We start from the raw sequence: 26,369 nt of genomic DNA, 5'->3' as shown, positions 1-26,369 counted from the left end.
ATTCTTAAACGTAATTTATAATACATATGTCTTTCAGAGTTCTTAACCGGGGACCATGTGACTATCCAAGTCTCATTGGAAGCCGGGAGGAGCACTCGAGTGGCAATCGTGGCATCGGGATACTTCCCAGGAGACGGAATCCGAGCTCCACCGGAACAAGTCGCAAAACTGGCGAAGTATTGTGAGAAGAGAGCGTTACTACTTCTCCTCGGCTGCGATGCCAACGCCCACCACCAAGCAGCGACACCAATCGTAGAGGTGAGTAGCTTCTTGAATTTATTCTTAGCAATAAGTTAGAAATACATAACTTAGGGAACACTCCAACATTTGTGACCAGCACTAGACAGGAGGTACTAGACACAACTCTAGGAAATACTCTAATGAACGGAATGGTCAAGAATTGGAGGGTGTCGAATGAACCCTCTATGTCTGATCACAGGATAATCCGATTCGATATTGAGGGTAACTCCGAAATAAAAAGAATAATAAGGGATCCCAGAAGAACGGATTGGGAATCCTACGCAACGCACTTGAACAACAACATTGCCCACCTTCAAGGGGGCGGTGACATCAGGAGCGAACTGGAACTAGAAACAGTGGTGGAAAATCTCATCACAGTCGTCATTGACGCTGTTCGGCTAAGACAGTTAAGTCATCAAGAGATGTACCATGGTGGAACAAGAACCTGTGTCTCCTTTAATCTCCAAAGGAACTACAGGGGGCAGAACAGCTATTCTCACTGATAACCAAGCAGCGATCAAGGTACTTAGGTCCAACCAGGTGAACTCTAAACTGGTATGGGAATGCCTTGAATGACTGAATACACTCGGCTCGCCCAACAAGGTCTGGATACTTTGGGTTCCAGGCCATGTTGGGTTAGAAGGCCACGAGGCAACGGACGAACTAGCCAAGAAGGAACCAGGGACGCCTTTACACGGGCCAAAACCCTTCTGTGGAATCGGAAACGGTTTCATGGCTATGAATCTAAGAAATGAAGAAGAACGGTTGAGGGAACTATACTGGGCGGGCCTACCAAGGATGGAGCAGTCCAGGGTGCTTATTGTGGGATGCAAACCCATGCGCACAAAGGATTGATTAAACCTCACCAAAAAGAACCTCCGAATCATAGTGGGAATTCTCATTGGTCACTGTTGGCTGAACTTTCACCTAGGGAAGTTAGGGATATCTACGGACACTGCCAATAGGTTTTGTGAGGAGTGTGACGCAATCTCTATACACGTCCTGGGACAGGGTCCGCCACTTGTGCAAAGTAGGTCGAGGCATCTGGGAGAACACTTAATACCAGATGCAAAGCTGAAACATCTGGAAGTAGGGAACATACTAAAATTCCTGGCGGCTATAGGCCTGTTTGAGATACTATGATCAATAGGTACACTATAACCAGTAGAAGGGGCGCAATAGTTCTTTAAGGACGCGGTGCGACTTTCCCTTAACAGAATAATAATAATACCCGTCTCCGAACTCCTGGTCGTTGTAAAATCCATCCTCTCCGTGGCTTCGTAACATCGGTTTTCCATGTAAGGTTATCAGCTCTACCCAACCACCGACTTGGAGGGTCCGGTTGTTACAATTTGTCCCGTTTTTATGCGAGGAAGACTCCCCTTTCTCCTCCGTCTGCAGATTTTCATTAAAAAAGAACTCCCAGGGATCACCACGTGGAGGTGGAAATAGGGTTTGGTAGTAGAGCTGTAGGTGTTGGTTCAACGGGAGTTTCCCAGGCTTTATCCTGCATCGTGGATATGTTTTGCCTTGGGACCTAGTCTTTTCAGATTACAGACTTAATAATCTTCACCGACGGGTCAGTTTTGGAGGACGGATCAGGCGCAGGGATCTTCTCGAGAAATGCGATTCTGGAACTGGACTGACCTCTCGGAAAAATGGCGACCGTATTCCAGGCGGAGATATATAGTACGCCATTTTATTGACAGCAGAAGAATGTTTGAGATATACAAGAACCGTGGGTTGTTGATAGGGCAGTCAGGGGCTTAAACTTCCAACATACTGACCTACTGCATGCCAATGGAAGCGATCGACCCTGCACCTGCATGGTAGTCTCCAAAGGCTTCCAGGCTAACCTGGTTAACGACCTATGTGATGACAGGGAGATAGAGAGATACTATGGTGCTTTGCATATTTTCCCTACGACGTAGAAGACGTTCCCAGTGGAACATTCATCAGAGCTATCCAATATGCCAAAAGTAGAGGCATGGAGGTAATAGCAGGATGTGATGTCAACGCTCACCACATATGCTGGGGAAGTTCGAACATCAATGCAAGAGAATCGAGACTACTGGAGTATCTAGTAGGAACCGATTTGCAGATCTTAAATGTGGGTAATGAACCCACTTTCTTCAACGTGGTCAGGCGAGAGGTCATCGACATCACGGTGACATCCCTTGACATTGCAGCTCTGGTCGGGGAGTGGAGAGTATCAAACGATATCACACTCTCGGATCACAGACGCATTGATTTCGTTATGGGCATGGATCCACCTCCACTCACTCCTTTTCGGAATCCGAGGAAGACAGATTGGGTGATGTATCAAATAGAATTGAGCGCCCGAGTCACAATCCCTGGGAAACGCATCAAATCCATTGCTGGAATTGAGAAAACAACCCAGATGATCACAACTAGCATGAGAGAAGCTTTCGAAGAAATCTGTCCACTCAAGATGCCAAAGAAGGGTAAAACACCATGGTGGAACTCAGATTTGGCAAAACAGAGGAGAACGACAAGGATGTTCCTTAATCGTGCTCTGAAGGGTGAGTCAAGCACTAGCTGGAATCGCTATAAAGAGGCACAGGAGGCTCTAAAGAAGAGCATAAGATCGGCTAAACGATCATCTTAGAGACGCTTTTGCGAACAGACTAACTCTCTTGAGGCAACCTCAAAGCTGAAGCGGATTCTGGTCAAAGAACGTAGCCAGAAACTGGGTTATTTACGTTTGCAGAGTGGGAAGTACACAGAAAGCAATGAAGAAACGGCAAACCATTTGCTTGAAGTACACTTCCCAGGGAGCATCCAAAATCTAATCTCGGGGCCAACAGGTGCATACAGCCCTCAACCGAGAGACTGGAATCTGGCATGCAAAGTAGTATACTGGAGCGAGTGTAATGGGCATTTAACTCGTTCCATAGATACAAGTCTACAGGTCCGGATGGCATCATCCCTGCGCTAGTAATAGAAGGAATGGATGCCCTGGGTCTACACATTCGGAATATATATCGTGCATTCCTAGCACACGCTTATATTCCAATTAAATGGCGGAATGTGAAGGTGTTGTTCATTCCCAAACCAGGAAAACTCACCTACACAGACACAAAAAGCTTTCGACCGATCAGCCTAACATCCTTTCTACTAAAAGGACTAGAAAGACTAGTAAATCGGTTCGTAAGGGATACACACATTCCTAAGTGGCCACTTCACCATAGGCAACACGCCTACCAGAAAGGCAAATCCACGGAGACAGCACTCCATGAACTTACGGCAAAAATTGAAAAGGCGATGTCCGAAAAAGAATACGCCTTAGGCGCATTCATGGACATCGAAGGTGCCTTCAATTATACCTCATTCGCGGCAATTTGTGATGCGGCAAGACAGCATGGAATCGAACCGCTGCTAATCAGTTGGATCCTTCACATGCTAGAGTGGAGAAAAATCCACATATCAGTCGGCCAGAAGTCTATTGAAGCAGGATGTCTCAAGGACTGCCCACAGGGAGGGGTTCTCTCTCCTCCTCTACCCTGCTGTGGCTCCTGGAGGGCAAAAAGTCTTCGCGCAAGCATTTGCGGACGACCTAGTCGTAATAATTACCGGCAAGTTTGCGGACACAGTATGTGACTGCTTGAATGCAACTCTGCATGTAATCCACAGCTGGTGCCTCCGCAATGGACTCACGGTGAACGCTAGGAAGACTGGACTGGTTATGTTCACTAGGAACGTCAGGTGGGGCAACTACACGCTACCCACCTTAGCAGGGGTGCAAATCCAACTGGCACAAACAGTCAGGTATTTATAAGTACATTTCGACTCTAAGTTAACGTGGAAGCACTATATACAGGAACAATATCAGATATCCTGCAGATTGCTCTGGTGCTGTAGGAATGCGATAGGTAAGACCTGGGAACTTTCACCCAAACGGATATACTGGATGTATACATCCATAATAAAACCCATTTTGATGTATGCATGCATCGTCTGGTGGCTAAAACTGAATTTTGCTAACAGCAGAAAGCTGCTAACGCAGATTCAGAGACTTGGTTGCCTAAGTATTACTGGAGCAATGAGTACTACGCCAACTGCGACACTTGAAGCTATCCTAAATTTACCCCCCATTCACTTGAAGGTGAAACGGAAAGCGGCCAACGACGCATATAGGCTCGATACCATTGAGGCGTGGAAAGGCGGCCAATCAAACGGTCATGCGTCTATCTGGAAATTCCTTGGAAAACATCCCGTAGCCCTGATGCCGACCGATCATATGGTTTGAAGATTCGTCTTTGAAAAAACATACACTGTCGTAATCACCGAAAGAGAAGAATAGTTGACAAGTGGCCATGAGTCTTTTCAGATTACAGACCTAATAATCTTCACCGACAGGTCAGTCATGGAAGATGGATCGGGCGCAGGGGTGTTCTCGGAGAATCCGAGTATAGAACTGGCCCGACCCCTCGGAAAGATGACGACCATATTCCAGGCGGAGATATACGCCTGCGACAAAAATGGAGGGGTCGCACCATTCGAATCTGTTCCGACAGTTGGGCGGCATTATCAGCACTAAATAGCAACAACATATCAAGCCAGCTGGTGTGGAGTTGTCATCAACTCCTGAAACTTGGGCGATGTGGGTGCCGGGGCACTTTAACATCGCCGGTAATGAGGAGGCTGACAGACTAGCTCGCCAAGGGTCTGGACCCGCAATGGTGGGGCCAGAACCAGCTCTTGGAATCCGACCATCTACTGTCAAGTCTACCCTGAAGGGTGAAATTGCAAGGATTCACGCAACCGAGTGGAGAAATTTGGACTCTTGCCGGCAAGCGAAAATCCTTATGAAAGCCTAGGGCCACTAGAGCGGCATTTTTGTTGTCCCTCAAGAAGTGGGACATGAAAACCCTAGTAGGGCTTTTGACGGGACACTGCCCCTTAAACTACCATATGGAAAAGATTGGGGTAGTGGTTTCGGCTATGTGCAGCCAATGTGAGAAGGAAGAGGAGACGGCCCTGCACTTTTTATGCAGCTGCTCGGCATCCTCAGATCTCAGACGAAGACACCTTGGCAAGGTTTTCGTCAATGAAGAATCTGCACATTCTCTGCCTCTGGAGAATGTTCTAAGATTCGCTAAAGCCTGCGAACACCGTAGGCGGGAAGCCATTGAATAGGCAACTTACAGGGATAGTACAATGGGCCTAGCAATGGCCTGAGTGCTCGGAGCTTCGACTCCCCCCAGTTAACTAAACTAACTAACTAACTATGTTTGAGACAAAAATGGAAGGGTCGCACCATTCGAATCTTTTTCGATAGTCGGGCAGCATAATCAGCACTAAGCAGCAACGACAGATCAAGCCAATTGGTGAGGAGTTGCCATCAAGTGCTACAGAAACTTTGCCGTCTGGACGAAACATTCGTAATGCCTAATGCCAGGGCTCTCAAGCATGGCTAGGAATGACGAAGGTGACAGACTGAAGTTTTAGTATCCACAATTGTGAAGCCCGAACCAGCTTTTGGCATCCGATCATTCACTGTCAAGTCCACTCTGAAGCCAAATGCCAAATGGAGAAATTTGAACTTCTGAGTGCTTGGAGCTACGGCTCCCTTCACTAATCACTGTCACCTAATGTTTCACTGTTGCAAACGAAGCAACAGATCCCTCCTGTGGTGGTTGGATTGATTGGACTCCTCCAAATTTCCAAATTCATTACGTAATGCTTCAAATGTAAACGCCCCAGCTTGCCTAGATAGCACCCTTTCTGGTCCTGTTCAACAGCAAGTAGATGTGGACTTGGGATCCCTCACACCCCTAACAGACCAAATAAATTAGTCATTAAAAGTCATTCGCTAATAGCTTGGTGTACCCCTTTCTGATTACAGAGTTTTCGACTTGTTATCAACAGCAGTTTCCTGAAAACAAGTCGAGCCTCCTTTACTCCGTTTTGAGTAAGGTTGTCATTGTATGTGGGAAATTAGCGAATCAACTTACTAGAGCCACTGCTTCCCTTACAATGCAGCCACAAATTCGTCAGCTACGTTTTCTATTCAGAAACGCTAAAGGCACTGAAGATAAACAATTCGCTTTGATTACCATAATATTATCTTGAGAAACTTGATGACTCCATTGTACAGTTATTACAGCGCAACATAACTCTAACCAAGCATTTGTTATGTTCTGAATCACCACAACTTCCTCGAATATTCTTCATACATTTATGCGCTAACTGATGACCAAGACCTCCATTCAGGCGCCAACTGAGCACTACTCTATGACTTCCACCAGCATTCCAACTATGCCGGGAGCAAACAGAAGCATGTGCACCGCCGCCGTTGGAACTAACTTTCTTATCAAGACCAACCGAGCCGCATAACTGGAGATTCCAAGCTACTGCCGCCAAGACCGCAGCTGCCCAAACACACGATGCAGACCAACAGACTTAAGCCGCACAGCATAATTCGACGATGGCTCTGATAAGAGACCGGCAAACAGCCCAACGGCATTACGGCTGCGCTGCAGTGCAAGCGCCCTGGCAAGCGTAATGAAGAAACTGGGACAGCCCAAGCGATTCAGAAGATTTCTTGGAAGACCTTTTGTGGCTTTTCAACAAACTTCCGGTTGAACCACGGGATCCGTTTGAGCAAAGTGGATTTGCGCAAGGAGCAACATATGTTTTAGGTTCCTTTCGAGGGGTCTGTTTGTGCACCTACATCAGACGGGATTGAAAATGGAGCACTTGAAATTGGTAACCAATGCACGTAAAACACTTCCACCTACCTTTCCGGAACAATAACGATTCCGGTTCCTGTTAGAAATCCGCTCTCCGGAAGATTCTTTTAAATGTTCATGAGTTGACTGGCCACCGTCTGCTGTCTAACTCCCAGTCCTGCTTCGGATTCTGACTTTCCCCCGGACGTTATCCTTTTCACTTGGCTCTACGCTTGCCGGAACACTTCACTTGCGCCCGTTTTCATTCACACCAAGTCCTCACAGTCACCAGAATCGCAATCCTTACACGAATATCACCAGCAGTTACAGCGAAAATAGAACTGGACAAAACTTTATCACGAATGATAGCGAAAATGACAGCGGCGGCGGCGGAGACGGCGATGCTTTACACGCAGGAGATCAATGCCCGGAAACAGACAGCGACCGTATTTACACAAGAATCAGATCACTCGCAACAAGCTCGACAATTTTCACACCGTGTACCATTCAATTCGGTCGTTTCTCGCTGCAATTAATGCGAATTTCACTCAGTTTTAGCGACTCGATTGTACCGTCCCGCCCGACTACTTTTTTCTGACGATAAATTTGCAAATCCAAGATGGCGTATTGTCAAACAAAACTAGTACGTTCCTGGCCGATTGGGAAAACCCGAAGAAAGTGCACGAAATGCTAATTGGCATATGCAACTGCACGAAGTGACGTCTTGGGATGACTCTTATTCCAGACACAAACCAAGAAAGTCAGAGCAGAGTAATGAGAAAGTTTTGGTTGATTAATATATGAAAAATTAATTGCGAAACAGCGTCCGTTACTTGTGCAATGTAGGTTAATGTATAACACCTGGGAGAATACTTAATACCAGATGCTAGGCCGAAGCATTTAAAAATAGGAAATATCTTGGAGCAAGCAGAGGACTGAGGAAAAACTGTTGGAATATGGACATCAGCTGCACCATCTTTCCATCGATTTTAAAGCCTCCTATGAAAGCATAGCGAGGGTAAAACTGTACAGGGCCATGGGAGAATTCGGTATCCCGACGAAATTAATAAGACTGACTAGGCTGACCCTCACCAATGTGCGAGGCCAGATAGAAGCAGCAGGATCACTCTCAAAACCATTCGACATCAACAACGGGCTACGACAAAGGGATGCCCTATCATGCGTCCTCTTTTACCTAGCCCTCGAGAAAGTGATCCGTGATGCTAAGATAAATGCAAGGGGTACCATCCTCCTTAAGTCCTCCCAACTACTAGCCTATGCTGACGATATTAACATCATGGGAAGAACGACCCGAGACGTAAAAATTGTCTTTATCCAGGTCGAGCAGGCGGCGCGAGATCTTGGGCTGCATATCCATCCAAACACAGCCGCCCCACTTTTTGACATCGTTCCTGTCGCCAACGAAGCTATAAGCTATATCCATCCATACCAGTAGCCCCAAGCTAAAAGTGCCGTCCCCACCTAAATAGCTCTTTATCTCTAGGGTAGCGTTCGCAACTTCTACGGACGATGTTCTGGAGTATATAAAGAGCAAAGTTGATTTATTTTCTCCTCTGTCCTGCATTAAACTGACAAAAGGCAACAACACCGACCGGGTGATTGCGACAACCCTTCTTTCTGGCCTCAAGCCATACAAGTGCCCAAATTCTCGGGTAAATTTTAGGGCAACTCCTTAGCTATATAATGTTTTCTCAGAACGTTAGGGGTTTAAGAACCAAGCTGCGGGCCTTCAATTTATCCACGCTGGCTCAGCAACACTATGCCATCTGTATCTCCGAAACCTGGCTGGACAATACCATATTAAACTCCGCGCTCTCCGAAGGGCATTCCACTTTCCACTGTAGCAAGGAGCGGGATGCATCTCGTAAGTCCACCGGCGGTGGGGTCCTAATTGCAATAAAAGATACACTCCCCGCCGAACTCGTCTTCTTCTCCTATAGCTTTCGTTTTGATTGTGTTGATTGTGCTAGCCCTTCTCACCTGTATGAAGAATTGTTTGACAGTTTGTCTGAACTGCTTACGGTCAGATTCCCTTCCCTCCCTTTCTTCCTATGGGAGGATTTCAACCTATCCATGCTCCACTGGCCTAATCATCCTAGCCTTCCAATTCCTTTCAACACCCTCTCCCATTCTTCCCACCCACTTTCTTCCTTTATGAACACTTGCTCTGCCCTGAATTTCAATACCACCAAAAACTCCTTGGGCCGCACTTTCGATCTCTTGATTTCCAACCCCCAGAGCGCCACCTCTCTTTATTTCCTTGCACATCCCCGTATGTCAAAACTGACGTTCACCACCCCGGACTTGAATTTGAAGCGGAGCTCCCTTATTCCAAACCCAAAACCAAGCGCAAATCCACTAAGTTCAACTTCCGCGAAGCCAATTTTGACGATCTGAACTCAGCTTTAGCGTCTTTCAACTCGCTACATATATTAACCAACTCATCGTGTGATCAAGCTCTAAACACCTTTTACAAGCTCCTCTCCTGTTATGTCCCTTCTTCCCCTCCCTGCCTACGTTCGTACCCAACTTGGTTCACAACGGAAATTCTTATTAACATTCGCTTGAAACATACACTGCGGAAGAAGTTTCGGGCTTCTAAGAATGATACCGACTTTGCTCACTTTAAGGCTATACGGTCTACTGTGAAGTCAATGGTCAGAAAAGCGCGTAAAAGGTACTTATTGAGTGTCGAAGCCACCCTTGCCCGCGGTAACTTTAAACCCTTTTGGCCTCACGCTCGCAAATCTCGTAATCCCACTCAATATCTCCCTTCTTCTATCAGCTTCGCTGACTCCACTGCCAATTCCCCACAACAATCCAGCGACCTTATCTGCACCTACTTCTCTTCAGTGTTTTCTCCCTCGAGCCCTCCACCCTCTACACCTCTCATAACTACAGATTCCTCCGAATCTCTAGCCATTCCTCTCCTTACGGTTTCCTTGATTGAGTTCCTCATTGGTAACCGTGACCCCAATGTCGGACCTGGCCCCGATGCGCTTCCTAATCTCCTCCTCCTTAACTGTAGAAAACACACTTTCCTCCCCCTGAGTATAATCTACAACAAAAGTCTTGAAGAATGCTATTTTCTCCATCTCTGAAAAGATGTCCTCATCATCCCTATCTTCAACAGCGGAGACCCTTCTCTTGCTGTGAACTACCGGCCCATTTCCCTTCTCCCCTTTTGCTTCAAAATCCTGGAAAGATACGTCAACCACTGGTTGACCGCGCACTCACCTCATTGTCAAAGAGCAGCATGGTTTCGTGAAACATAGATCAACGGCTTCAAGCCTTCTGGTATTTACCAACTTTGTCGCTAAATGCTTGAATTCACGGCAGGAGGTACACGCTAGTTATGCCGATTTCTCCAAAGCCTTTGATATCGTTGACCATAATATTCTCCTCTCTAAACTTTCATTATTAGACTTCCCTCTCTCAGTCATCTCCTAGCTTTCCTCCTATCTCTCATGCCGATCCTGCAAAGTTTCTTTTCATGGTTACTTATCTCGTTCCTTCTCTCCTTCCTCTGATGTTCCCCAAGGCTCTATACTTGACCCGCTACTCTTCCTGTTTTTTTATCAATGACCTCGCCTCCATTCTCACCTGCCCGTATTTGCGTTACGCAGACGACCTTACATTTTTTGCCTCTGTTTTGTCTCCGTTGGACTGTGTTCTCTTACAGCCCAACCTTGATAATTTAGTCCGTTGGTGTTCGGTCAACAAGCTAACATTGAATGTCAACAAATGCCACTGGATGTGCTATTCGCCTAAACCCTCCCCATCATCCTTTTCCTATTCTCTCAGTGGACAACCCCTTTCACTACTGACCTCCTTCAAAGACCTGGGTGAAATATTCGACGACAAACTTCGTTTCAATTCCCACTTCGTTGACATCATCAATAAAGCTTTCAACAAAATGTCTGGTTTTATCCTACGTTCCTCCCCCGACTTTACCGCAATCCAGCCCTCCTTAACACTCTTCAATTTCCTTGTCAGAAACATCCTTGAATATTGCCGTGTAGTCTAGTTCTCCTTCTGCATCCGTGATTGCCGCGCTCTTGAAGTTGTACAACGCAAATTCACCCGGACCCTCTTTTACAAAAAGAACCTTCCATGGGTTGATTATCCGTCACGGCTCCGCACCCTCCATCTCCCCTCCCTACAGCATCGCCGTATCTTCCTTGATATGTGTACTCGTTTCAAACTTTGCAATTGTCTAATGGACTGCTCACCAACTCGGATATTACTTTCCGTATCGCCTCGTCTCATTACACACATAGTGCGGACATTTTTGATATGTCCTTCGCGGAGCTCGAGATCCTCGAGGTCCTACAATGCCCTACAGTTTGGCTCCTTTGACTCTATGTCCGTTTCTAGTTTTAAGCGTAAAATAAACCATTCCATCACAACCGATAACAGCTACGATGATGAAATCCGCGCACGGTTGCTGTCAGCCAACAGAGCCTATTTCAGCTTACAAAAACTGTTCCGCTCGAAACGCCTCATCATAGGCTCAAACCTCTTACTGTAAAAGACAATGATCTTGCCAGTCCTCATGTATTCCTCGGAGACTTGGGTCCTTAGCAAGAAAAATTGCGAACTCTTGGTCGCGTTCGAGAAAAGAATCCTCCGAAGAATTTTTGACTCCCTACATTAAGATGGACGATTCCGTAGCCTACATAACGACGAAATCTATGAGCGATACCATGACTGTCCGGTTGTGGATAAAATCCGGCTCAATAGGTTACGGTGGGCGGGTCACTTAATCCGTATGGATGAGGATGATCCAGCCCGGAAAGTCTATAAGGGCAATATCTATGGTAGGAAAAGAAGACGAGGCAGACCCTGCCTGAGATGGGGCGATGACGCACGTAAGGACGCCAGACAGCTGTTAGGGATATCGAATTGGTGGACCTCGGCGCAAAGTCGGGTTGTCTGGAGTTCCTTATTAAGGCCGGCCTAGACCGGATACCGGTTGTTGCGCCGTTGGTGATGATGAAGATCAAGTTGAAACTGGTTGGTGCTAGTGTTCATTCTGTGTTGCTATGTGGTAGTAGCACATGGAAATCTACAAGCTTTCGTTAACACCTGTCTGGCCGTATCGTCGGAGTGCGATGGCCTGACACTATCTCAAACGAATAACTTGGTCGGCGCACAGGCCACGAATTCAAGATGACCAACGAGTGGATCGCCCCAAGGCCGCTTTTCGCAAAACAGTAGAGAGGCAGGGTCAGAGTACGGGAAGTCGTAATCTGAAGGGCATTTCAGGTAACCGCAAACGATAGTGCGTAGGTGCGGATAACGCACTATACCACACCAAATGAACGGCAACCATATATGTACATATTCCTATTTCTAACTTGGGTAAGCTTTTCGAGGAGGATGGACTGCAGGGTTGATGCCATATTGTGTTGTCCAAAGTAGTATTTCAGCATTTCACCAGTTGCAATATAAACATGGAACATAGCATGCACCAAGACATCTTATAGATACCGCGGGAAGTCAACTTAGTCTTAGTTGTCAGAAGACCTTAGTCGCTAATCAGCCGACTTCTAAATTGTGCTTGTAAAAGTAATAAAAATGAAGACTGGCCAAACCCCATGAACTCCCAGCGTGAGTATAACATAAGAGACTCCTAAAAATTTCAAAGCCAGACCCATTCAGAAGATACTATGAAGAACTGAAGATAAAAAGGAGGCTTCAAGGGTGTGTAGAGTCCTTAAAAAATGGATGAGTCAGTCAGGCTGAACTCTGTTAGAAAATCAGATGATACTTTTACAAACACTAGAGCTGAGTCAATACAAACTCTTTTGGAAGTACGCCATCCGGAAGAACAATTGATAGAATTGGAAGAGAGGAAGCTGGCGATTTCTGTAAACCTTTCAACGCGGAAGTGTCTTGAGGGAAATTGAAACATTTCAAGGGCGGTAGTCGCCAGTGAAAAAGTAAGACCTGCTAGATTGTCTTTTGAGCACTTCAAAACACCTGGCATAGAAGGCATCTTTTCAGCGAAGGGTATAGAGCATCTAGATTGACTTCCTAAGAAATTTTAGCATGCCTTTCTCTGTGTCACGTGCTCACTTCTTGGCAGAAGAACCAGGTAATCTTCATACTAATGCCTGATAAAACTTTAGACAAATTAGTTAACATCATTTTCGCTGAAATGTCTGGAGGTTGGTTAAGCGTCACATAGGCGCAAAGGTGCTAAGCCATACCCACTAAATGAAAACTAACATGGTTACCAGCGTTCTGAAGGTGTCTTCGACTGTCCACTTTTCCAAAAACTTTAAGATGCTGCCGAGAGCGTCTATGTTACACAAACACGGAGATTGTTGTGTGCTAAAGTAGGTACTGATCGTTACTTGGCAACAGAGGCAATGAAAGGCTACCACCATGGATGGGTGTTATCGCCACTTCGGTGGATTATATAAATCGACTGTGTTATGTGAAGTGTGATAAGTTTGTTAATATAAATACAAGCGACCATAATTAGAAGTTAAGGTAAGACCCCAACTGCACTGCCTGTCAAAATATTTTTATAAGGTTTTATAGGTAGCAATGCACATTTGAGCGACACTGCGCGATGCAACATTCAGCCAAGTGAAGCGACGCGTCCGAGTTGCCTGGGAGAGAATATTTTGCAGTGTCACGTGTCATTTCCAGTTGACGTCTACGATTTTTCAATTTTGGTTTATATCCACCTGTTAAAATGTCGAAATATATTTGCGCTACTCAGATATGGGTATGCCGCCTCGCGGCAATTATGCTGAATGTCGTGTATAGTAGATGCGGTCGTACCTTAAGATACAATTGAAACATAAAATCAAAAATCAAGGCTTCAATACTCCTTTGGAAAAGCTGAATATCAAGAGGATAAGTTTTGTTGTGTGCAAGGGGCGTTGCAAAGAAAATGTTTTCAAAAGATATTTTACCACCGCTTCACTAGATCATACAGAGATGATTGTGTGATTCAAACCCGCAGGCTACAGTTAGACTCAGAATCCCTTTGATAAGTCTGCTTGCAAATTTATACGAATATACTTACAAATCATGCTTTCTCCCGTCCATTTTCTCAACTAAATTTAGAGGTGCACATTCCAATAAAATATATCAATTCAATTTTAACTTTATGATTGGTTTATTTAATACCTTTCAATATTATCATTTCCAAAAGAATCACGCTTAGTTCGTTAGGTGGCGTTTTGTTTTCTTTTTCAGTTAATTTTAATGTTTATATCGAACGAATTATGAGACAGGAAAATGCTTCAAAAAATAACATGATAGATTTTTAAGCCACTCTTATATACCAATCAATGAAATTTCGCAAACAAAATCTTATAATAGCCAATAGTGTTGAAAGTACAATAATAATTTCTTAAAATATTTAATGAAATTTTGAAATCGTTATCACAAATACTAACTTCATATACAAAAAGTGCTTACCACTTCCGTTACTTCGCCACTGCTACAAAATTTTCAAATTTTTACAACAAAATTTTGGAAGCATACTCGTTTTGAAATCTACAAAATATCTTCAAGATTATTTTCGAAGTAAAAATTATCCTTTTTGAAAATACAGATAGCCTCATCGTAGGCTCCTGGAGGTATTCAACAGCTTTCTAGACTTGCCAGAATACTGGAAAGCTTGTCACTAGCTTCTGACTGGGTTTCTCTTTTAGAATTTCAGCTTGAAAGCTTATTACTGTAAATACAGAGGTCGAGTAATAAAATAATAGGACATCCCCCTTAGGATTAAGGCAGAAATAAGGAACAATAACAAAAAAAAAAATCAAAATCCATAAGAAATTCTGGAAGAGCCACAGGTTAGACTCGAAATATTCATTTTATGGAGGGGCTAACAAAAGTTCGCTAAGTTGACAACTTTTTGACATATCCAAAAATAATAAATGATTTTCAGACTTACAACCAGGCCTGGCGCACAATTTTCAACCCGGGCACAGTCTTTCCATATAACTGTCTCCCCGGGCCCGGAATTAGTTGGTAGAAATTCCATTATTAAAGCTGCTAAAATTCGATTTTCCGTTCTTAAAGGATTCGGAATTCGCAGTTATGTCATGTTTGTAATTTTACATAAAGGAGCGATTACCACCTGTGGCTTTCGGTCACGCTGCTCCCAGGGCAGAGGTGAGGCAGCGTCTGATGAGTTGCCTCTGGACGAAATCATTAGTTACTTCTTTAAAATGGTACCTTGAGTCAGATCTCCTCCACCCTTCTCTGTTTGACGGAATTCATTAATGTTTCCAAACAAAATGTTAACAACCAATACTGAATGATAATAATAAACAATTGAATTGCCACCTGCAGACGTCTTCGGTAACGCTATTCCGTAGACAGAGGTGAGCTAGCGTCTGAAGAGTTGTCTCTGCCCTGCAGTGGAACCGTGAGCCATTTTTGATTTTCACTAAAAGTTACTCAAAGTGAAAAATCTTGCAAACAATGAGCCGAGATTGGTTAATTGGTCGGCTCCCATTCTCTTGTACGACAACGTTTGACCACAGTATGTAAAATGGCCGTAATAAAGCCACAGGGATTACAGTTCGCTCCGAAATGGATTTTTGAAATTTCATCAACTCTCGTGTGCCAAATAATAAATTCTCCATCACTAAGATGACAGAAATGTGTTTATTATATAGCAACCATTTTAGAAAAGGTCTTTATTTCCATGGAGTTATGACAGGAGAAAAAAATCTATTTTAGGGAAAGTTGTATATCTCAACATACTAGTTTAGCTGTCGAAGAGTACGATATCCACTCACCCGTGGAAAGCAATCAAATCGAAGTCTGCACGGGATTTGGAGTAGTTTTGCCACGGAACCGTGTCAGACAGGCCACACATCCAAGGTATGCAATGCTGAGCGTGTACTCAGCATAAGCCAGTGCCGCGCTCTTCACCATGGGCTTCTGATTGTGGTCCCCAAATCAATCTGTGTCCGAAGAAGACTGTGAGATTATCTCTACACGTCAGGCACTCACGTTAAACTACTGTACGCGTGAAAGTTGAAACTGGCAAATATTGAAGAGTAGTAATCAATCTAGCCCATCCAAGGAGTAAACTTGTGAGCTTATTTATATTTTCTCGTGTGATTTTTCTGTGAAAATGAAGTGCAGCAACAAAATATATCCAAAAATAGTTTACTCGGGTTCCAAAACTGTGGAAATGGCTGCATACATTGTTGCCGGCATATTCAATGAAGGTACGAAACCACTATTGTACTATATGAATCCCACAGCCATTTCAGTATGGCGAAAAGAAGATGAACAGCGGGTGACGATCCTCAACCGAAGAGCGAATGAGAGCACACGAAATGAAACAATGGTCCGAAAACCACACTAACTCGAATTATTAGAAGATGGCGAAGGTACGAAAGGTTGATTATATGGCCTTGGAATAGATGACTCGATGTAAGTTGAAAAAAATGTTTACTGTGTATAAAGTGCCTTTAAAACTTTAAACGCGTTTTTCTCAAAATTGTTTTTTCCAAGTCGGTGTGCACGATTTCCCGAGAACCACATAACCGATCAGTCTCACATTTTAACCCAAGCTTCTTAGATATATTTTTTTAGTAATTAATCGATGGTTTCTTGTCTTTTTTAATAAATCAATTAAGGCCGAGATTTATGTCAAATGTCCATTTTTATGTTTGACGAGCCGCCATTTTGTCAAAAAAAATTATTTTGCTTATTCCTTCGATTAATTACAAGATTATAAATTACTTTGACTATATACGTTTGGTTTTTTTCATTTTAGATGATTGAGTGCAGAGATATCATGCACACTCCAAGGCGTCTTTTTTTAGAGGAGCTCCCGGAAATCAGCTGCAGCAGCTTTCAAAATAAGTTTTTTTACAAATAAAAAATATTAAAATACTTTTTAAACTATACTAAATATATGTACATATTTTCACATTGATAAATAAAAAGGTCTTTTCAGAAAAAAATTCTTGGAAAGTCGGTTTTTGTGGGTGCCTGACCAGATATAATCTGTTGAGTGAAGACTGCATATTTCGATTAATGGAACACGGACTTTTTACGAAGAGGTAAACATTTTGCGCGGCTAATGGTTAGCCTCAAAAATGGACAGTTAATGAAATAAAATTAATAATGAGATGAACTGCTCCACCAGCAAAACTATATACCTAGACCAGGTCTTGGTCTTGGAACTATATGCCAAGGAAAGGTCCAGAAAAAGAAGAAAAGTGAAGTGCAAGTAGGTATCGTCAACACTCCCGAAAAACACAGTTTGATGGAAAATAAAGTGGGGTTTTAGTCAAGCGCGAAAAAATCCTCAGAGCGAACGAACTGTGGTCGCAGCGATATTTTATTAGGTTTTGGTCAAATGTGTGCATATTTGGAAAAGAACCAAATTGTTTAGACAGAGTGAGTACTGGTGACCAATGTGATGTTACGAGTACGACCCGGAAAACAACGACATGCAAAAGCGGGGTGTAAAATTTTTTTTCATCAAATATAGTCATGTGGGATATCAAATTAAAGGTCTCGGTCAGTACTTTTCGAAGCCGGTCTTAGTTTTGGCATTTATGGGGAAGGTGAGGAGTGCGGGGGGTTGAAAGTGATCATTTCTTTAATGGGGCCATTCTCAGAATCTACCAAACCGAAAAATCTGAAAAAAAATCAGAAGGCTGCCACTATATGGTACCTGGGCTCCGAAATGCCTTCCATACCGTTAAGAGAGTGCAAAAAGGCTCTAGTTTGAAGGGAAGGTGCTAAAGAGCTTGGCTTCCGCGCAGCCCGTGATATTAAATGTTTAGCGCTAATTGCATTGCGAGACCGAGGAAATCAACTAAGGCGGAGGATCGTCTGCTTGCCCGTATTATGCAAAAAGATCCGCTTAAAATGGAATCTGATGTCGCAAATTAAGTCAACAACTTGTGGAAACTGGGAATTACCGACATGTGCGGCTAGAATTATTTTGCGGTAACAATGAAATAAAATGACTTTTTCCCCTTATTTATGTTGACAAATGATTAGCGAACTCTTGGCCGCGTTAGGTTACGGTGGGCGGGTCACTTAATCCGTATTGATGAGAATGATCCCACCCGGAAAGTCTATAAGGGCAATATCTATGGTAGAAAAAGAAGACGAGGAAGACCCTGCCTAAGCTGGAGCGCTGACGTAGGACAGGACGCCAGACAACTTTTAGGGATATCGAATTGGTGGACCTCGGCGCAAAACCGGGATATCTGGAGTTCCTTATTAAGGCAGGCCTAGACGGAATACCGGTTGTGCCGGGGTTGATGATGATGAAATGATTAGGCGTGCAATGATATTCGATCCACCCAAAAGACATTAATATTGGAGTAACCGTCACGCAAGGTTAAGATTCGTAAAAGGGCACATTGAATTGAATTAAAACGCATGTTGACGAATAAAAACCATCCGTCAAATACCTAGTGCCAATAGTCAAACATGAAGACGGATCCCAGATGGTATGTTCCTGTGGATACGGTTGGCCCGATGTTTTTAGTCAAGGGTATACTGACTGCAGCTGTACTTACTGTAATTTATTATCGGAAATTATATTGCCTCATAGTCACGGGTGACGAACAATTGGTTTGACGAAGACCATGTTAATGTTCTTCAGTGTCCTGCAAACTGCTCTCGTTTGAATTCCATCGAATATCTCTGGGAAATCGTTGACAAAAAAATAAAGGAGCGTCATTTCACAAACACAACCAACCTTTACCTCGTCAATGAGGGTGCTCAGAGGTGGCGGCAACCCTATCGGCCAAACCAAAACCAAGTGGCCGAGGAGAACCTCCATAGTGGTGGCACCGGAAGACGCTGTAATCACTTTGGTTTGCCGGCCGTGATTCAGTAGGCGAATGTTCCAAAGGCCTAATCAGGGCGATCAGACCCGAGTCTGCACGGGGACTCATCTGAAGTGGCAAATTGGTCACGAAACCTTACCAGGGGTATACTGGTACCCTGGGAACCGGGAAAGCCCCTGGACACACATACTTCGGGTGAACTCCTGTTGTATGTGAGGACAGCTCGGTTATTTGCGGTTGGCCCCCCTAGTGGGAGTTTCATGGTGGTTGTGGTTATGCTCAAGCGAGAAGAGACCTTCGGGCCTCGACGTGGTGTTGCGTATCAACACGGGTGCCGTACTCTATAGTTCGGTAGAGATTTAGGTAATTCTTGCATCCACCAGTATGAATGCTAAGCCATGCACTTGGTATAGACTGGTACCGTTGTTGCTTGTCTCAGCGGGGCTCTGATTGTAGTCACAAACTCAATTCGTGTCTTAAGAGGACCGAAGGATTAAGTCTCACGACAGGTGCCTACGTAAAACACCATGGGCTTCACTCGTCATTGAGGAGTGGACGCGACTTTCAATGGACCTGATTGTTTGGGTTGTTGACTCCATGCCTCAGCGCCCAGGAAAACGCAGATGCCACGTTTTTTGGCTCAAATTGTGATCTTAAATTATTTGATAGAATATGAAAAAGTATGATGCTTTTTGGTTACAACCCCCATAATCAGTTTTTTCCTCATAAAAACCTAAACTGGAGTTTTTCCTTTACAACAGGATAGCGGATCACAGGGCAGCGGTCGGAAATTGGGTCAACATTTTTCGTATGATCATGGGTCACGAGTTTTCACCATACTAACCTCGAATTGTTTTGTTTTTTATGGGGAGAGGTCAGGCTACTGGGCATGTCGAAATCCTGCGGCTGTGAGAGCCTGAGTACACTTACTTTTTGGACGTGCTTTGCGATACATTTCTAACAAAAAAAAATCTTTAAAAACTTGAGAACTCTTCTCTGGCACTGTAAAATAACACCACCAGCTGTGAATTATGAGTTTTGAAACGGAGCTATCGCGGAAATTTTTAAAAGTGCACTTCGGAGTTTCCTTATTTGCGCTCCAGATTCCTTTGCTTTAGTATGTTACGTGCAGTTCTTCTTTCAGATCTGTTAAGGGGGTCATCCCGTGTGTCGAATCAGCGGAATTGAATTCGCGTATTTATCGGTCCAAATAACGTTCGAATGACTTCACTAAAAGGACAAGAATTGAAGCCAAGGCTGTACATGTGTTTCTTGAAGAAACCTAAGATTTATGGACTAGGTATAGTAGATTAAGGTTCAGTTAAGATTTTATGGTTGAAAATCGCATTTTACTTTTTAAATGCGTTTTCCTCAAAACTGCATGTTGAAAATCGGCTGCCACCATAGCCCAAAATTTACCAAACGGAATTCTTTGAAATTTTCACGACTTATTTAGAACATATTTCTACGGTCCGCAAACTAGGATAATTGCGATTCATTCAGTAGATTTTTTTATTCATTAAAGATGCCTTAAAAAAACACCAAATTTCACAAAAAAAAGTTTAAAACGCTGCCAAAAATTTAGCTTTTCATATTTCTTAATAATCCTAGTTTGCAGACTGTAGTTAAGTCTGCATGTTAAAATTCCGTTTACTTTTTTTTGTTAAAATGATCGCAGCGCCCTCTAGCGTGGCAGCAGAAAAACACCTTTTTTTGGAGATGGGTGTATAAATTGCTCTGTATTTAAATAATGAACTATGCTATCTGGCTGGAAAAATTACTATGCACGCTCAAGATATTAATAAACAAGTCGGGAAACCGGAAGCTTTACGCTTCAAGTATAAAAGGTTTTGTGTTTGTTTATGTGAGAAGCATAACGCAGTTCTTCATTTAACCGATAGCATTGACTCGAGATATTTAAATCGCTCAGTTCTGTCAGCAGTGGTGACCTGCCCAGAACTAAGCGATTTAAATATCTCGGGTTAATGCTATCAGCCAATGGAGAACTGCGTAATGAAACTGCTTCACGCATTAACGCAATCTGGAGGAAGTGGCATTCCACAACCGGTGTTCTTTGTGATCGACGTATCTCTATACTTCTGAGTGTTGGCCTACTATAAAAGACAATGAACGGCGTTATGCGGTAATGCGGACTAAGATGTGCTATTGGACTAGTGACGTGACAGGTTTTGATCACATCTGAAATGAGGATATCCGCGATCGACATGGGGTTGCATAGATCGTGGAAAAACTTCGAGAGGCGTTTTCGATGGTGTGGTTACGTAATTCCCGCTAACGAGAAGTCACTCACCAATATTGGTCTGAACATCGAAGTCAATGGTAAGCAACCAAAAGGTCGGCTGAAACAACGGTGGCTTGATACACTGGATGTAAAAGTCTCGCGATTACATCCAGATCAGGCATTTGATAAAATAAAATGGCGAAACCGATCTCGACGAGCCGACGCCGCTTGTGAAAGGCACAACGGCTGAAGAAAACAAAGAAGATGTGAGGAGTGACGAGCGCATGGCAGCTCTATTTTTTAGATAGCTATTTAAATAAATCTTTTGATGGAAAGCCATGTATTGCGAAGAATTTAGCCGACACCAGATATAAAAAAGGGCTGGGGAGAAATAGATTTTTCATGAATGGAATTTTAATATTTCACTCGAATGTCAATTATTCTCGTTAATTATGACGTCATCATATCATTTGTATGGCTTAGGATGCTATTAATTCGCACGAAATTGACAAGTTTGAACTGCTATAACTTTGTTTGGATTTTCATGAAACGGCGCGTAAGCACGATCCTGCCCTCTATGCCGATGCAAAATTTAGTATTCCTAGGATAACTTAAAGGGAGTTTTTTAGTCAATTTCTAAAAGTTGTTAGTATACTATTAGTAAATTTATTTGAGCAGATATCGGAATGGAACATCTCTCGAGGCTTAGATTTTAAGGGTTTTACACAAAACCTTAAAAAGGGCTGCAGATAAGTACATTCGTCATAAATGCTACTTTAATATTTCACGCGAATGTCAATTATTCCCGTTAATTATGATGTCAGCATCCTATTTGCATGGCTTTGGAACCAGTGAATTCGCGCGAAATTGCTAAGTTTGAACTGCTATAACTTTGGCGTTAATGGCCAGCTTTTCATGAAATTTAGGAAGTATATACGAAACATTGTCCTCTATGCTGGTAAGTCCTAGGATGAATTTAAGGGGGGTTTTTCAGTAAATTTCTAAAAGTTAGTAATATACTATTAGTAAGTTTGTTTGAGCAGATATCGGAATGGGACATATTTTGAGGCCTAGATATCATCTAAGTGCACCACTTTGATTTTTTTCGGATTTTTAGGTTGGGTAATTTCCGAAAATGGGTCCTGCCTCACTTCAAATGCGTACATTTTGACTCCTTACTCACGCATTTTGCAATTTATACCAAAACTAATGTCAGTTTCGGAAAGTAGAGACCTTTCATTTGATACCCTACACGACTATATCCAGTGAAAAAAATGTTTGAATCCCCCCTTTGCATGTATGGGGAGCCCCCCTTTAAACTCCACCTAAATTAATGCCACTCGCTGTATGCGTGGGATTCCATAGTTCCCATCTGTCCACCAAATTTCGTTCAGATCGGTTTGGCTGTTTTGGAGAAAAGTGCGTGTGACAGACAGACATTGAATCGATTTTAATAAGGTTTTGTTTTACACAAAAGCTTAATATATGGTGAAAAATTCGTATTTGTATCTCCATCCAGTTTTTCACAAAAAATTTCTAAAAAAAGCGAAAAAAAACGGCCTTCATACGGGATGACCCCCTTAAGCGAACATTTGTTAGTTTCTCCGCAAATGTCAAAACAAAACTTAATACTATCACTCTATTACCAACGCAGTAGCAACCCATCTGGCAGGTCCCCTGCTTCAAGAACAGTATCAAACTTTCTGAACCATTTTTGCCAACTTCTAATAATTAAATTTTGTTTAGGAATTGAGGGAGTTCTCTAATAATTGACAAAAACAAAACAAATAACATGGAAGTCATGTAATTACAATAAAAACTAATTACGTACGTAAAACAAACTGTTAAACTAATAACGAACACATTATGAATTATTTTGTAGTTTAGTCCATACGAGAAACTATAAATATCTTTTAAACTTGAAAAATTTCGAACACGAATGCAAAGAAATGTTAGAAAAGTAAGAGGCATTATTTTCTTTTTTTGGAGTCGCAATTAATTCAGTAACAACATTGAAACTTCCTTACATTCGAAAAAAAACATGCTCGACCTCTCATTACATTTTTCATATTCAAAAAAAATTCTGAATTAGAATAATTAGCATGATTAGATCTGTAACTTACAGAGAAAAACGAGAGACCTTTTAAAAGTTGCTAATAATTACTAAAAACATAGATTTTGTCGAAATTCATTATTCGATAGTCCCACATGAGAAGAAAGCCTGCGGGACATTCTACGATTATGTAAAAACGACAAAAAGATGAGATACTAAGCACACCTGATACGAACGATGTGTTAACACCCTAAACCCTATTCATCTGAATTAATCCGTCTATCACTTTTTCAAACAGTTTATTCTACAAATCTGATAATTCTGATACATGAACACATTTTGAAGTGATAACGGAGATCGAAGAGATCTTTCAATTTACCAATTATGAATAAAGCAGTCATAGAAATATCTCAGCGCGTTGAGTGAGCGAAGAGCGATTGCTGCGGGCTCAACAGAGCTTCTTTGCATCTTGGATGAAGCCAAAATAAATAGCATTAAATTAGAAGAATAGTTGAAGAGAGACCAACGTCCGATATGGGACAAAGCGACATTGAATGAGTTGAACCAATAATCACTGCCCTATTGATCCCGCTCGAAATATCTCACTGAAACTAGCACCTCCACTCAACGCCTCTCTCACCACCATGATTTGAATAGACTCACGAAGACTCATGCTCTATCGTTTCCAAAAAATTGGAAAGCGCAACTGATCAAGATCTAAATAAAACAAGTGAAATCTTCACCATAAATATTTCTTTGTCGATATTTTTTGTTTTTAATATATCATCTTAGTATGTCCTCTTATACGATTCGAAAAAAAAAAAACGTCATATCTCTACAAACCGATTCAGCTGTTTCTCCGTAAACTTAACATTGAAACTTACACTGTAATAGCTAATCAAAAATATATATTAATAGTAAATGTTGTATTATTTATAAAAACGCGTATTGTGTATTCTTCTACAAAATAAGATTCCTTAATTTATTTTTCTTTTTTATTTTTCCCAATGCTCACACCAGCCGCCGTCATCGTCGTGTCTCATTGCTCGCAATTACATGTTTCTTTGCTTTTGTATTTCGTTTATTTGTTTGTCTATGATCTCTGACCCGAGCCCACAAGATGGGTTCCCGTTTGTTTTCAAATTGTTGTAATTTTACTATTGCTGTCTTGCATCATACATTACTAGAGATTGTAAAAATTGTTGTATATTTTGTTTAAAAATAATCATCAATTATATATCATCCGGTCACAACAAATTTCATCTATTTACATTATTTATTCTGTTTGAATACTTCATTGGAAAAAAGATCGGATCTTTAGTTCGAGGGTTTAGTTTTTAGTTGTTCTTGCCTGCACGCGGTTAATGTGGTTTTAATCCTTTCTTGCACTTTGTTATGTAATCTATTGTTTTCTCTTGTAATTGATTTCTTTCTTTTACACTTAACAAATAATATTCATTTAATTACGAACGATTTTGGGAGAAATTATATGATAAAATGATGGGAGTAGGAGGAGAAAAATAAAGAAAAAAAAAAAACAGAAAATAGATAATATAATTATTAAGCTTAAATAACTGTGGCAAATAGAAGATTTGAAGAATATGAGCATGGTCAATGTTTTGGATAAATGTCTTCGATACTGACGAATGCACTTTGCCCTAGTGATGAATTAGCCATTAATCTAAGGAGTTCGTATGCATGTGCTATGCATATTTCTAATGGTGGCCGCCACGGATAATTCATTGATTCTGAAAGAAGAGAAGAAGACAAAAGTTGTGTAAGTGATTACCGCTTGATTCTACCAATACAATGATTACGATGAGTGGCTCAAAAATAAGCTTACATGGCCTTAAAAATCCGAAAAGCATGCAATTCAATATATTTGTAAATTCACGTCCAGCAGATGAACTAATTTTTTACACAATCGCCAGTTCGCTGGTAAGTGGCGAGTCTACAGCTTTCAACCAAAACAGTCTGAGATTATTCTTATGGAACTCCTTTTCATCTTTCCTTGAATCGCGGGGTACAGTTTGGAATATAATCGACGAATTCTCTGGCCGTGCAATGACGAGTTTTCGAAACCGACTGCATACGACATAGCGTTTCTACTGAAGAGCCCCCAGGGGTACTGCAGAATACAGCGTAGTTTGCTCTCGACTCTTAGTAGTATTGACTCAGACTACCAATATCCTATTCCAATAAATTCCAGCGGTGTTCCAAATAAATTTTCTGTGATGAATTTGAATCTCTTCTATCATCAAAAAACAGCAACGTAGAAGTGAATCTTCTGGCCGTGCAGTCTGATAGTCGTAACTATACCGCAATACACAAAAGACTGTAGTTGCAAAAATATGCAAGCATATTCGAGATGCAATCACAATATTATTTAGACTAGTAACAACAAAGTTAACATTTCCATTTCCACAATCATGACCTGAACGAAGGGACAGCCATAAGTTTATCAATGGGAAATCTAAGCCTCCGGCCAGGCTTACCGCGTCTGCGCATATCGCTTTCTGATAAACCGTAACCTTCGGATTACATCAAAGCGTAAGGAAAAATGTTCTCTGAGACGCCTGAAGCTAGGGGGGGAAGGGTAAACCGAAGATGTAGCGCCTTGATGATTTCAGCTCGTCAATCCAAACGACAGCTGACAGAGGAGGCTTGGTCGATAACGGCTAAGGCTTCATTTGCAATCATGGCTGTTGAAGGTAATGGATGGCTCTTATACGTATTTGATTGATTCAATAGTTGTCCGTTAATTATATTGGCGTAATTGTTCTGAATGTAAGATTATATTATGTTTTATCACTACAACAAATAATGGAAGGTAGCACAGTCATTTCGAAATCGTGGAACCAAATGAAAGACACGATCCACAAAGCGGCCTCTGCAACCCTCGGAGTCACCAACCCGGGTAAGCGGTACATCAACCGGGATACTCAGCTTTGGAATGACGATGTTGGAATGAAGGTTCGTAAAAAGAAACGCCTCTACCACAAGTTTCTCGAAGATAAAACGCTGGTCTATTGGCAAATTTATAAGACTGCTAACCGGGAAGCAAAGGAAGCGATTGCTGTCACCCGATCGGCCCTTTACAAAAATATTTACGATAAACTGGACACTCGGGATGGCAAGAGAGATCTGTATCGACTTGCTAAAAGCCGTAATGAACGCACACAGGATATCGAACATGTCTGTTGCGTTAATGACAAGAACGGTATTTTACTTACCAACCGTCGAGCCGCAACGGATAAATGGCGAGAATACTTCGAGCAGATTTCAACGGAAGAATTTGCTCATCCTCC

General features: G+C 42.4%; 2 protein-coding genes across 3 annotated transcripts in view; both read right to left on the bottom strand.

Annotated features, from left to right (window-relative positions):
• The window catches only part of LOC119646928 (G protein alpha o subunit), a 138,326-nt gene extending 130,767 nt beyond the window's left edge, over positions 1–7,559 (bottom strand). The window contains exon 1 of the mRNA XM_038047609.1: positions 7,005–7,559. The gene's annotated coding sequence lies outside the window, so the exon portion shown is untranslated. The remainder of the gene's footprint in view (positions 1–7,004) is intronic.
• A 15,237-nt stretch (positions 7,560–22,796) lies between these two features.
• LOC119653678 (ran-binding proteins 9/10 homolog) overlaps positions 22,797–26,369 on the bottom strand; it is a 38,900-nt gene continuing 35,327 nt past the window's right edge. For both annotated transcript variants that reach the window (XM_038058525.1, XM_038058535.1), the window contains exon 12: positions 22,797–24,809. In XM_038058525.1, coding sequence (XP_037914453.1) covers positions 24,673–24,809 — 137 coding nt within the window. In that variant the 3' untranslated portion in view covers positions 22,797–24,672. The remainder of the gene's footprint in view (positions 24,810–26,369) is intronic.

This window comes from Hermetia illucens, chromosome 1 (assembly GCF_905115235.1).
Source record: "Hermetia illucens chromosome 1, iHerIll2.2.curated.20191125, whole genome shotgun sequence".
Lineage (NCBI taxonomy): Eukaryota > Metazoa > Arthropoda > Insecta > Diptera > Stratiomyidae > Hermetia > Hermetia illucens.
The sequence above is the reverse complement of the archived record's forward strand: the minus strand, read 5'-3'. Positions and strand labels throughout refer to the sequence as shown.